Source organism: Mobula birostris, chromosome 1 (assembly GCF_030028105.1).
Source record: "Mobula birostris isolate sMobBir1 chromosome 1, sMobBir1.hap1, whole genome shotgun sequence".
NCBI classification, from domain to species: domain Eukaryota; kingdom Metazoa; phylum Chordata; class Chondrichthyes; order Myliobatiformes; family Myliobatidae; genus Mobula; species Mobula birostris.
In genome coordinates, this window is record NC_092370.1 from 108,860,194 (window position 1) to 108,873,400 (window position 13,207).

Here is a 13,207-nt window from a genome sequence, read left to right on the forward strand (position 1 = left end):
GCAGAGGTGAAAAGACAAGATAGGTCGTGTGAACATATCAGGCACTCATGAGAACTTGGTTGTAGAATTGGAAGCCTGTGGTATTGGTAGTTGTGGCTGAGTGGAAATGATTTTTGTCATGCTCTTTAAACCACCAGAACAGTGAAAATGTTCATTGCAACAAAATGGCAAATTTCTGAGTTTGTTGACCAATGCCGAATTAGTGAGAAATGTTATTTTACTTGTGATTTTGCTTGATTTGTTGCAGATTTTGGTGTAAGTGCATTCCTGGCAACAGGAGGTGACATGACCAGGAATAAAGTGAGAAAGACCTTTGTTGGCACACCCTGTTGGATGGCACCTGAAGTCATGGAACAGGTGGGGCACTTGATATTCACATTAAAATACTTTGCTTGCATTGGATTCTATTCATGGGTATTTGAAACTTAATATATGAGGACTTCAAATCAATGAGCTTCTGGGAATTGCAAATGTTACGGGGCTACTTATTGAGTATTTTCTTTATACATCATGTTTATACATCCTGAATTTCATTATGTACAGTAACCTTTTATTTTATCCTATAGTTCCCTTAAGCTGCTTCTATTGAGCTCTTGGCCATTTTTAAAAATAATCATCTGCTGGAGTACCTGGGTAAAGGGCAACATCCTGGGGCTCTTAATGGCACATATGCACTTGACAGTATAATAGGAGTGAGGAAGTGAATATGAAGCTTCTACCCACCTACTCACTTTTTCATGTTAGATTTAACGTGGGTGATCAAACTAGTCCCTTTCTAGGTTTTGTGGATCAATGAGTGTACTACAGGTGATACTGAGACTGATCAAGGACCATGTTTTATGATTCTGGATGTATTGGTGTGAAATATATAATTTCAAGTTAATTGCATCCATGCTTTGCATCAACAGGTTAAAGGGTATGACTTCAAAGCAGACATTTGGAGCTTTGGAATTACAGCCATTGAACTGGCTACGGGAGCAGCTCCTTATCATAAATACCCACCAATGAAGGTAAGAGTCACTGGCAAGTCTAATAGTTGCAATTGCCCAACAATTGAAATGAAAATATGGGAAATAAAATTTTCATCCTCAAGCAAAAGTTTATCGTGCACTGCATAGCACAGAAGCAATCCATTGGATGTTTTTAACATGGAGCAAACCAAAACTCATCTCTTTTTTTTTTATTATTGTCCTTGTCAGCAATAAGGTATTTTACGCTATTTTCTTTTCCCAATTGCAATTTGGAGGAAAAAGTGGAACCCATTTGGAGAACTAACTCTCTTCAAATATGAAATCAGCATCTATTCATCAAAATAGGCACTTTGGGCCTAGACATTGATCATAGTATACCTAAGAGAAAATGATGACTTAGATCAATGTTTCACAAGTCTTCAAAATTTGTTTTCCTTGTCTGAAAATCTAAGATTGATTACCTTAGTAATGAACACTATTGGGTCCTGCTATTACTAGAATGGTAGAAGAATTAAATGGAGCTTGGTTACTTTTGTCTATCTCCATTGCTTTAGTCTGAATGCTGATTCATGCTTGGCATTAAATAGATGTCTAGAACAGTTTGTGTTCAATTATATACAATAAGTTCAGCTTGTTTTTCAGCTATTTAATGTGTTCTAGCATCTATAGTTGGAAAAATGAGCCCATTTGATCAATTGCATTAAAATTTTGCATCTTTTAAACAAATCATTTAACCATTTGCTTCAATTGAAGATGGTTTAAATTCCACAGGTTGATTTCTTATCATCTGTTTGTTCAGGTTTTAATGCTAACTCTTCAGAATGATCCCCCCTGTTTAGAGACAGGTGTGCAGGATAAGGAAATGGTCAAAAAGTATGGCAAGTCCTTTAGAAAGATGATTTCACAGTGTCTACAGAAAGATCCAGAAAAAAGGTAAAAATCAGAGTTCTGCTCTTGTTTGGTTTCTGTATTCTGCGATTGGAAGTCAGATTGCTGAATTAAGACTCTCTCAATGCTGGATAATTAACTTGTTGCAATCACAAATTGTAAACGCCTACTTATTCCACAAATCACTTTGTTAGATCAAATGAAAATGACTGTTTGTTTTTATAATGATGACCATATTTCCTATGATACTTTAAAAGAACGGATAATCAAATAAAAACTTACCTTTTAAGGTTGTCTTAAGTTTAAAATTGGCAAAATTAAGAATTGGGTTCCTTAATCCTGTCTATTTAGAGGTTATTTATTTATTTTATTTAGAGATATAGTGTGGAATAGACCCTTCGAGCTGCACTGCCCAGCAAACCCCAATTTAACCCTAACCTAATCACAGAACAATTTGCAATGAGCAATTAATCTACTAACCAGCACATCTTTGGATTGTGGGAGAAAACTGGAGAAAACCCACACATTTTACATGGAGGACATACAAACTCCTTCGAGGTCGCCAGGGTTGAACTCTGAAATCTGATGGCCTGAACTGTAATAGCATTGCACTAACCACTACACTACCGTGGAATAAAAGATTGATTTTATCCAGTGACAACACTGTACATAGAGCAAATAGAGATAATCAAAGGCAATTTGGTGCATGCTGAAAGAGTAAATAGTCATGTAGGAGGGGAGAAAGGAGAGATCCCCCTCGCCCTGATTCGGTATTTGTTCCTCAATAGAACAGCTAATTAGTATTATCTCTGCTTCTTCGGTGGTGGGGGCAGAGGAGAGGAGCAATAAATATGGCTGTACTGTTTCCTAAACAACATGGTGACTACGTTTCAAAACGACTTCAGCTGAAAAGGTGCTTTTTGTTTCCCTGGTGTCACACAATGTTGTATATACTGTATAAATGTACAAACGAGTGCTAGTTGGGGTACTTTTTACTATTAAGGACTATGATCCTTAATTAATCTCCCTTTCTAACATTAGGTACCTGTAGCCAATATCGGCACCTCCATTGTGAGCCAACTTGACACAGCTCAAGGATAATGTAAATGGGAAACTTCCATCACATACAGGAGGATTACTAAGGCACGATTAAGAAAATTGCTAAGTAAACTCAAAATGAAGTGAGAATTGCTTTTACATGATGGATCATGAAATACAGAAAGTGAAACAAGAAAATGATGGCTTTTATAAAGGAATCTGATGTATACATGAAAATAACCACTATTGCTCGCTAATGGGGAAGAGAATGGGAGTATTAGGAATTTTACAGGTTCTTTTAAAAAGTGTAACACAGGCACAATAGGCTAACTGGTTTTCTGTGCAGTGTGATTACCAGGAGTTACTTATCTACTTTGAGAATCAGCACGAAGAGTTGCAGGATTGATTGTAAATGTTGTTGATCAGGTTACGTTACATTCGGCTTCAAACTGTGCCCATATTCCCAATATTGAATCAAATTTCAAATGTGAAGTAACAATAACTCAAGGAAGTGGCACAAAGGCCTTTGATTGAATTCATTGAGCTTTGAGTATAGAGCACTTACTTTGCGATGTCAAACCCTTACATCACAAAGGCTTCAAATGGAGCACTGCTCATCTCATGTATTTGAAGGGTTTGAGTTATCTGTATACATGAACATGCTCACCAAATTATGGTAGGGTGCTGGACTGAAGATTACCGAGCCTGTTGGCCTTTACCACATTCCAGTAACGTTATGTACAAGCAGCAATAGATCACAAATTGAGTCAGGTTTTAATGTTAAAACACTATGTATTAGTATCTACTCAAAGTATAGAAAATTAAATGAAATAAACAGAGGTTAACAGTGTTATATGTGTGTGGCTCCCAAACTGTCAAGTTTAGGAACAGTTCTTAAAGTCTTAAGTTGGCAAACTAGAAAGGTCCGGTAATCCACGGAATAAGTGACGAGAGAAACTTGTAAATCCACATTAAAATGTAGAGTGGAGGCGATCACGAAGAATTCCACAGGTTCCACACTGGGAAAACAAAGTAACAGTCGCTGAAGATCTTATCCGTCGAGTTGTCCTGAAATCCACTTAGAAATATCACAAGGTAACAGTCATGGAATATTCCTTAGCACAAGTGGTTACCACATAACATACCTGAAACCATGTAAGGGTTAACAAAGGTGGTCGCCACAGGGCACTCCAACAAAATCCACATATGGATCATACGAAGTGACAGTCACAATCTGGCAAGGGAAAGTATCAGACTTTAGCCATTGTGGCAGCAAGCTCCTGCTGGCAGCTTGAGGTCCAAAGCTTCCACACTCTCTCCTTCTCTGAAAGTCCCAGCGGTCTGTTTGCAGCTTGTTATACTGATGTCATAGTCCCATCTCATCCAGGTGTTTTAAAGTGACACCCACAGTAAATGAAACTGTGGTCACGTAACAGTAGTTTTAGTGTTTTTCTGGTGTTGGGCACAGATTACTCTAGATGTTGAGCCCAGTACATAACCACAATGCAAATATAACTTTGAAAGCCCAGTGTTAATTGTCTCTGTCCTGCTTGTATTCCATTGAGTACTTTTCAAACATGCTTTCATCACTTGTATGGTGCTCCAAACCTGGGAAAAGCTAAGGCAAGTGTTTATCGCATGTATAAACAATCTAGTTTATTAATAATCACAGCAATTTGTTCATTAAGCTCATGTGATTTTAGCTGCTTTATCTCATTTCAGACGACTACTTACTTTTTATTAATCGGTCACTTTATAGTCCACTTAAAAAGCATTTCAGAACAGAAAGCTTCCTCATAGTTTTGGCTTTTTGAATATCATCCAGCCTTTAGATTATGCTATTTTATTTGATACTCTCTAAGCTTCTGTCAAACTAATCACAGTGCAATAACCAGGATGTGTGAAATGAGAAGTATATCAAGTCAAAGTGGAAATGTTGTTATTGTAATAGCATTTTAGACAGTGATTGGAAATCCATTTTTAAGTCTTCAAGTTTTAGCTGTTGTCTTGAACAAATGACTGACAGTCTACTAATCTTCCCTTGTTCTTTATCACAAATGGGTTTTCTAAACAATATTCAGTAAAATTTCAAATGATATGCCTTTGTAATCTACTAAGTTCATCTAGTCAAGAATCACTTCTTTCTTTCTTAATTAGAATTTTTTTATTGCAGACCTACAGCCGCAGAATTTTTAAAGCACAAATTTTTCCAAAAAGCAAAGGTAAGTGATTTTAAAAAAAACAGTTAAGCAATACAACTGATGCACCTGTTCAGCTGTGTTGATAATGTGCAAGTTTCATCTGTATATCACCCAGAGTATATATTGGAAACGATAACCTAAGGAAGGAATGCTTTGCTGTACCCAAAGACCTATAGGTGCACACAGTTGCAACACTTAGCAAGTAATTGTTGCTGAGCTACAGTATTCATATACATCCCAGGAGGCACTTTGTGCACATGGTGATTTGTATTCCTCTGTTCACTTATCAAATACACAACCTTCACTCAGAAGAAGAAAAAAACATTTGCATAAAGCTTTCCATTCTAAGTTACTAAAACGAGAAAATCAGCAGAATGATATCAAAAGCTAATATACAGATGGCAGTCTGGGTGGCTGTTAACTCAGATGAAGCCAACAATGGAAGACACCCTCATAAATGATTGGAAAGAAATTCCTCTGACCTGTTCTTGTTCTCATTGCCTACATAAGCAGGGTTCCAGAGATGGATGAAAATTGGAAGAGTTTTTAAAATTAACCAAGCGTTAACCATCTGCACAATTGCCTAATGGTCACATTTTGGATCGGCTTGTGCTGCAGAGCACTTAAGATTACCAATATCAAGTTGAAAAACTACATCATGCACATATCTGAGAGGAGGATATATTTAGATGGGGGAGATGTGAGTGAAGGGTTTTCAACTAAGTGAATATGCAAGTACATGGAAAAATATAACATGGGGTAAAATGTGAGTGCATCGGATGAAGGCCGGTTCTTCGCTTGCAAAAATCAGGAGGAAAGAGGAGTCCTCAGGAGCACCGGCACGGTAGTTGGTGACTGTAGAGGACAATTCTGAATCTGCAGACTCTGGAGCAGTAGGGACACGGGAACAGCTTGGGTGCAGGCACTTGGGTAGTGGGATCCTTGCTGAGTCTCCTCTTAGCATTCGCTCTTCTGGATTCCTCAAAATTCTTGGCTGCTCCGTCGATCAGCATTCTTCAACGTCTCTGTCAGAAGCCAGCTGTTGCCACTCGTTGACCTTGATATTTGCCTGAGAGAGCTGCTGCTTAAGTTGGTCTTTGTACCTCTTGTGCGGGGCACCATGATCTCTTTTGCCCTGAGAGAGTTCTCCATAGAGTACTACTTTCGGTAACTTGAAGTTGTCCGTGCGAGACACGTGGCCTGGCCAGCGGATTGCTTGAGCAGCAAAGTGGCTTCAATGCTTGGAAGTTGAACCTTCTCCGGGACCTCCACTATTGGAGACATGATCCTGTCGGCTGATACTCATGATGGAGCAGAGGCAGCACTGATGGAAGCACTCAAGCAACCAGGTGTTCTTGTGGTGCAAATCCCAGGCTTCGGAGCCATACGGCAATGTTGTAACGACTGCAGCCCTGTACACCTGGATTTTTGTGGACAGACACAGCTGATGGTTCTTCCATACAAGTTTCTGGAGGCGCCCAAAAGCATTGATGGCTCCAGCGAGTCGATTGTCAACTTACCTTATTATCATAGCGTCGTTAGAGATGATGCTTCCCAGGTAGGTGAACTGCTCAACCGTGGTGTGAAGGTGGTCGTCAGTGGTGGGGGTCCAAGGTGGGTAGTAAATGCCACGACGGGGCTTCTGATGGAGGATTATTGTTTTTGTCCAGACTGACAGTTAACCTGAATGCCCTTACAGCCTTGGTGAGCTAAGTGACTACAGCCTATAGCATGTCGAGTGTGTGTGTGAGAACAGCACAGTCGTCTGCATAAAATAGCTCAAGAATAGGCTCTTACATGGTTTTTGTTTGGGCAAGAAGGTGGCAGAGGTTGAAGATATCTTTGTCAGTGCAGAAAGGATGTAGATACTCCTGGAGGTGATCTCTTTCGCTTCTCATAGCATCATGCTGAAAAAGATGGCAAAGAGCGTTGGCGCCCAAACGCAGTCATGCTGGTTCTGATGGGGAATGGGTCAGACAGATCGCCGTTGTTTAACCTGACCACTTTGGCCTTCATGGAACTGCTGCAGGAATGGTGAGGAATTTCAGGGACAGCCAAGCTTCAATAGAATCTTCCAGTGACAATCAAGAACAACAGGGAGAAATCTGATTTCTCAAACACCAGAGGACCCTGCTGTCCACCACCAGAAAGACCTCACCAATATTCTCTTGGATGGGATCATCCCTACCATTGCCAAAGGCAACCTCAGAGTCAGTGCGGTTTCAGAGTGAACAGAGGCACATCGAGCATGATCTTTTTCTTGTGCCAGGTACAGGAGAGGTGTTGTGGTCAGAACATGGGACTATACACACCATGCATTGACCTGATAAAGCCTTTGATACAGTCAGCCATAATGAGTGCATCAACTTTGGTCTTAACATACAGCATTTTTAAAAATTACTTAAAGTGGTGAACCTTTGAGATTTTCTATCGTAAACTGCTATAGAGACTCAGTTGCTGAATATATTTATATTTTTGTGTATTAAGGGAATTGCAAAATATGGGGTTAGTGCAAGTGGTGCCGAGGTAAAAGACTTAATGCTGGAGTAGATACAAGGGTCTGAATAGCCTGCACTTTGTGCTCAGCCAATTTCAACAACTCAATGACCTGCCTCAGTGCATCAGCCCTTTTCAGTTTTTGCAAAGAGTCTTGCACAAATTCTTGGAAATTAATTTAATCCGTTGACATTGCACTGCCAGCAGAAGCATAATCACTAGGGAATACAGACAGAACATTCACAAGTTACTTTCACTTACAGGAATGTTATTTCTGGGCCTTGTGCCTCCAGCTTAATCCAGATCCAGCAACTTAGGTCAGTGTTTCACCTGAGCAAAATGAAGTAAAGCTTGATACGTTTCTACAGAAAAGTTTCAGATGAGGCTTGACGTAAGTAGTGGTGTTGTGCTGAGGAGGACTCTACTAACAAAGCTTTCAGAAATGTCATAAGAGAACGTACTTAGAAACTCCATACTGCACTAGTCCTCGACTACTTCTGCAAATGTAATTGTGCCTTGTGTTTCTGTAGCTGCCACACAAAATTCATTAAAATGCAACTGCAGATGAATAGCAAGAGCTACTTATTCTCAAGTGGCTATTGCTGCTGGCCCACTTTGCCCTATCTACTATTTGCCACAATTCCAATGTCTTATGCATGATGGTAAAAGGATCACGAGCAACACCAACCTCCCAGTTCATAAAGACATGACAAGCGTTCTGGGGAAAAATGGCTAGTATCCATGTTTTGAGTACAAAGCTTCTGTCTACTTGGAAGGAACTGTGAAACACGTCCAGAGTTGAAGTATTGGTTCCGCTTCACTCAAGGGCCATGGACAGCTTATAAAAATATAAGTGGGGCACTGACACTCTGGCCACCTGCTTTAAAAATGGGCAATACATGAGGACTCTGTTACTGAGTTCCAAACAAAAGAACACATTGTATCAGTCTGCCCTATAAGTTGTTATGTACAAAGCACCTTGTTTCCCCATTTAGGTTTTTTTTATATATAAAAGAGGCAGCAGACTAGATATTCAGCTTCTCCACAGGTGGTCCCAAACGCTGCTGCGAAACGAGGGTTGGCTATGGGGATAGCAACTCCATCCCGTGCAAAATCCGGCGCTACAGAAACTCCAAAGATCTCATCACTTAGAAAGGAAGGATCCTAGATGGGCTACACCTTGAAAGACTGAGAGACTAGCCTATGTCCCAGAAGGGGTGAATGTGCTTAAGAAGAAGACGAGATTGAAGTTTGAGGATTTTCATCCCAAAGGAAAGGAAGAATCATTTAAAAGAATCCCATTAAAGTACATACATCTGAAGGGAACCTGTGGTCATTGAGTGAAGCTCCTGGGGTCACCACTTAACATTGTTGGAAGTACCTTTGTTATACAGCAGCAGTTCAATAAGGGTCACCTCTTTCAAGGGCCTTTTTGTTTTGGCTAAAACAGGGATAGACAATTTGAGTTTGTTAGTGTTGCTCATGTCCCTAGAATTTTGTTTTGTATTCTTGGTCAACAATCCACTAATGAAATCTAGAACTGAAAATTGCACTTCTGTAGGTATGGCCTTTATCATGAAGGTCCATTTTAGGATACTGCAGAGATATAATTGATCAGTATAGAAAATGATTTTGAATTATTAAGAAAAGACTTAAAACAAAAATGAGAAAGAGAAGGAATTTATGAAAGAATTCTAGATCTGAACAGATGGAGTGGCATATGAAGGGAGAAAAGATTTGAAACTAGAGTCATCAGAACAATTTAACTAGGGAAGATTGCATTTAAATAGTGGAAGCACCATGGAGTAGGGACAGATAAGATAGCTAATATAGTGAAAAGAACTTTCCTTTATTGACAGGAATATAGAATATCAAAGTCAAGAGCAAAAAGTACATTTATACTTCAAGTTGTTATATCCTCTTTTATATACTTTTTTTTTGACTAATATACTCTAATCTTTGTTAACTTTTTGCACTTCCCGGAATGCATTAGAAAAGTTTGAAGGTTCAATGAAAGTTATTATCAAAGTACATATGTCACCATATTCAGAATCAGGTTTAATGTCAGCGGCATATGTTATGGAATTTGTTAACTTTGTGGCAGCAGTACAATGCCATACATGATAAATAAAGAAAAAAAACTTGAAATTATATAGCGGAGGGGAAGAAGCTGTTGCTGGAACACCCAAAATAGTCCTGAGATTCACTTTATTGTGAGCATACTCAGTAAATAACCTTAATAGAATCGATGAAAGACCACACCAACAGGGTGTACAACCACTGTGCAAAAGTCAACAAACTGCAAAAACAAAAAAAGTATTATAATTAATAAATAAATAAGGAATAAATATTGAGAACATGGGATGGAGTCCTTGAAAGTGAGTCCATAAGTTGTGGGAACAGTTGAATGATGGAGAGAGCGACGTTATCCCCATCAAGAGCTTTATGCTTGAGGTAATAACTGTCCTGAACCTGGTGGTGCAGGTGGTAATTTAATTATTTTTATACTATCTTTCCATTTAATAATTCAAGTGATTTCCAAATTACATGTCAAAAACTAAATATTTGCTATGAATATCACAGCTCTTGTTTCTCCAAATATGGCATGCAAATATTAAATTTGACTTGATTTTTCTTGTGCTTTCATTGGATTGAAGGTCCTGCTTTAGTACTTCCATAGGTATATTTTTGATTACGCCAAACCAGCTTGGGTCTTAATATTCATTTTTCAGGACAATTATCTTCAAAGCTTGCTATTAGCTATAAATAGAGCTTGATGCTTCTCAATTAAATATTCAATGAGAAACATTGATCAAGTAACTATAGAGATGGAATTAACAAAGCACATAGTTAACCCAATTTGATTGGCAGATAATCTCTACACTTTCAATTTGAATAGTAGTTTGTAAATGTATTAATTTCAACTCTTTAATTATTTTCAGAACAAGGAATATCTTGAAGAAAAATTGCTAGCTCGAGCACCTACTATGGCAGAAAGATCAAAAAAGGTAAACTTTATTCATTTCTATTCTCCTACAAAATGCACTTTTAAGTGCAGTCCTACAGGGGACAAAATGGAGTGAGGAGTCCAGAGGATGTGGGAAGTCTTGGAAGGAGTTACACTTTTTTTTAATTTACACTGGTATGCATCTGAATCTATTTTACTGTTAAAGCTCAAGTAAAATAGAGAGAATGAGATGATTACAATTGCATAATTACTTTTCTCTGAATGTACATAGCTTTGTGTTGAATAGGTGAGAAGGGTTCCAGGCTCCAGTGGTCGATTACACAAAACAGAAGATGGTGGCTGGGAATGGAGTGATGATGAATTGGATGTAGAGAGTGAAGAAGGAAAGGCTGCAGTTTCTCAGTTGCGGGTAGGTTTTTTAATTCAGGAGACAAAAAAGAATACGTAAACATTGAAATTGAGCTTACATGCACCACTTGCACTGGCTGCTCATTCCACACTCTCACAACCCTCGTGTTCCCCTTAACCTTTTCACCTTTCACCCTTAACCCATGACCTCTGGAAAAAGCCTGCTAGCATTTGCACTGATCCCTGCGGCACTCAACTAGTCACAAGTCTCCAGTCAGAGAGGCAACCATGTGCTACCACCCTCTGGCTTCTTCCATAAAGCCAATGTCTAATCCGATTTACCACCTCATCTTGAAGGTCAAGCAACTGAACCTGCTTGACCAACCTCTCATATGGCACCTTGTGAAATGCCTTGCAAAGTCCTTGTAGATAACATCCACTACCTTGCCTTCATCGATTTTTCCTGGTAACTTCCTCAAAAAACTCCATAAGATTGCTTGGACACAAACTACAGTGTACAGACCCATGCTGACTATCCCTAATTAATCCATGTCTATCCAAATACTCATGTATCAGTTCCTTAGAATACCTTCTAATAACTTTCCCACTACTGATGCCAGGCTCACTCACCTATAATCTCCTGGTTTATTTTTATAGCCCTTCTTAAACAATGCAACAACAGTAGCTTTTCTCCATTCTTCCAGTACCTCACCTGTCACTAAGGATCATTCAAATATCTCTGCTCGGGGCCCCTGCAATTTCTGCATATTCCTCCCACGGGGTCCAAGAGAACACCTCGTCAGGCCCTGGGGATTTATCCTCCCTAACTTGCCTCAAGATAGCAAGCACCACCTCCTCCTGTAATCTCTGTAGGGCCCATGCCCTCACTTCTGCTTTGCCTCCCTTCTATAGACTATCTCCATTCCCCTGAGTGAATGCATATGCAAAAAATCCATTAAAGATCTTCCCCATCTCTTTACGCTCTATGCATAGGTTACCATTCTGATCTTCCAGAGGATCAATTTTGTCCCTTGCAATCCTTTTACTCTTAACATACCTGTAGAATCCTTTAGGATTGGTTGCTAGGGCAACCTCATGCCGCCTTTTAGCCCTCCTTGATCTCTTGTACTCTTCGAGTACCTTATTTGTTTCTCACTAGTTAAACTTGCTATGCATCTCCTTTTTTCTTAGCCAGGACCTCAAAATCCCTTTAAAACCTAAGTTCCCTAAACCTGTTACCTTTACCTTTTATTCTTACAGGCACATTAAGTTCTGTACTCTCAACTTCACTTTTGAAATTATTTTGCAATATCGTGACACAAAGCTTCAATGTATATTGGTTACTTTGCTGCTAGCTCACAAACTATGCAACATCCAATTCCAAAGGAGCTGCTATTTCTTCCACAGAAATATTATATAATATCACTGAAACATTGAGCAAGCTTTGTTAAATCTAGTGTTAAGACTAGTTTATATCAGCTGTGTTATGTTTTCTGTAATGTGAGAACCAAAACACAGCTGTATATTTTTTTTGTGACAAACACTTTCAGTTCCTTGTCATACAACATTATTAACCATGTGCTAAAAGAGGCTACTCAGCCTTTTTTTTCTCCTGCCATTCAGCGAGGTTATGGCATATTTGACCATAATTCTGTACTCCTGACTAACTGAGAGTGGTTCACCCCCTTACGTAACAAAATGTAACCTACTTGTGCTCATAAAAATATTCAAAGACCCCCACTGCTCATTAAGAAGTCAAAAATCAAATGACCACAAGTCCAAAGTGTTGTAACCATTTGAAACTTTGTTTGCCTCATTCCTCTCTTATTTCTGAACAATGACCTTTGTTCTTGATTCTTCACAACCATCCTGTCCTGATCCCTCAGGATCTCGTGTTTCAGTTGCATACACTTTCAGTCTTCTAAACTCTATCGAATATGAGCCTAACTTATCCCAGCTTTCCTTGTAGTGCAATCTATTATTCCAGATTCCAGTTTTCAATGAATTAACATCCTTCTTTTAGAAAGACCATTATTGTACACCTAATTCAAATGTGATCTCAATGAAGCAAAATCTTGCTCATTAAATATTCCCTTGTTGTATATGATCTACCTTTACTAATTACTGTATGTCTATACAAGACTTCTGCAAATTCTCCCCACCATTAATGTGCAGTATTTCAGGAAGATGACGTTTATCACTCAGGACCTTAACATCTGGGATATGCCTTCTTCTCATTACTACCATTGAGTGTAAAATTACAGGAGTCTGAAGTTCCATAGCCATTGACTCAGGAG

General features: G+C 39.0%; 1 protein-coding gene across 3 annotated transcripts in view; it reads left to right on the forward strand.

The window, feature by feature from the left end:
* Window positions 1–13,207, forward strand: part of LOC140198807 (serine/threonine-protein kinase OSR1-like) — a 142,079-nt gene that overhangs the window by 103,805 nt on the left and 25,067 nt on the right. For all 3 annotated transcript variants that reach the window (XM_072259866.1, XM_072259875.1, XM_072259884.1), the window contains 6 exons: window positions 248–357; window positions 909–1,010; window positions 1,771–1,904; window positions 5,071–5,119; window positions 10,537–10,602; window positions 10,849–10,971. In XM_072259866.1, the coding sequence (XP_072115967.1) occupies window positions 248–357; window positions 909–1,010; window positions 1,771–1,904; window positions 5,071–5,119; window positions 10,537–10,602; window positions 10,849–10,971 (584 nt within the window). The remainder of the gene's footprint in view (window positions 1–247; window positions 358–908; window positions 1,011–1,770; window positions 1,905–5,070; window positions 5,120–10,536; window positions 10,603–10,848; window positions 10,972–13,207) is intronic.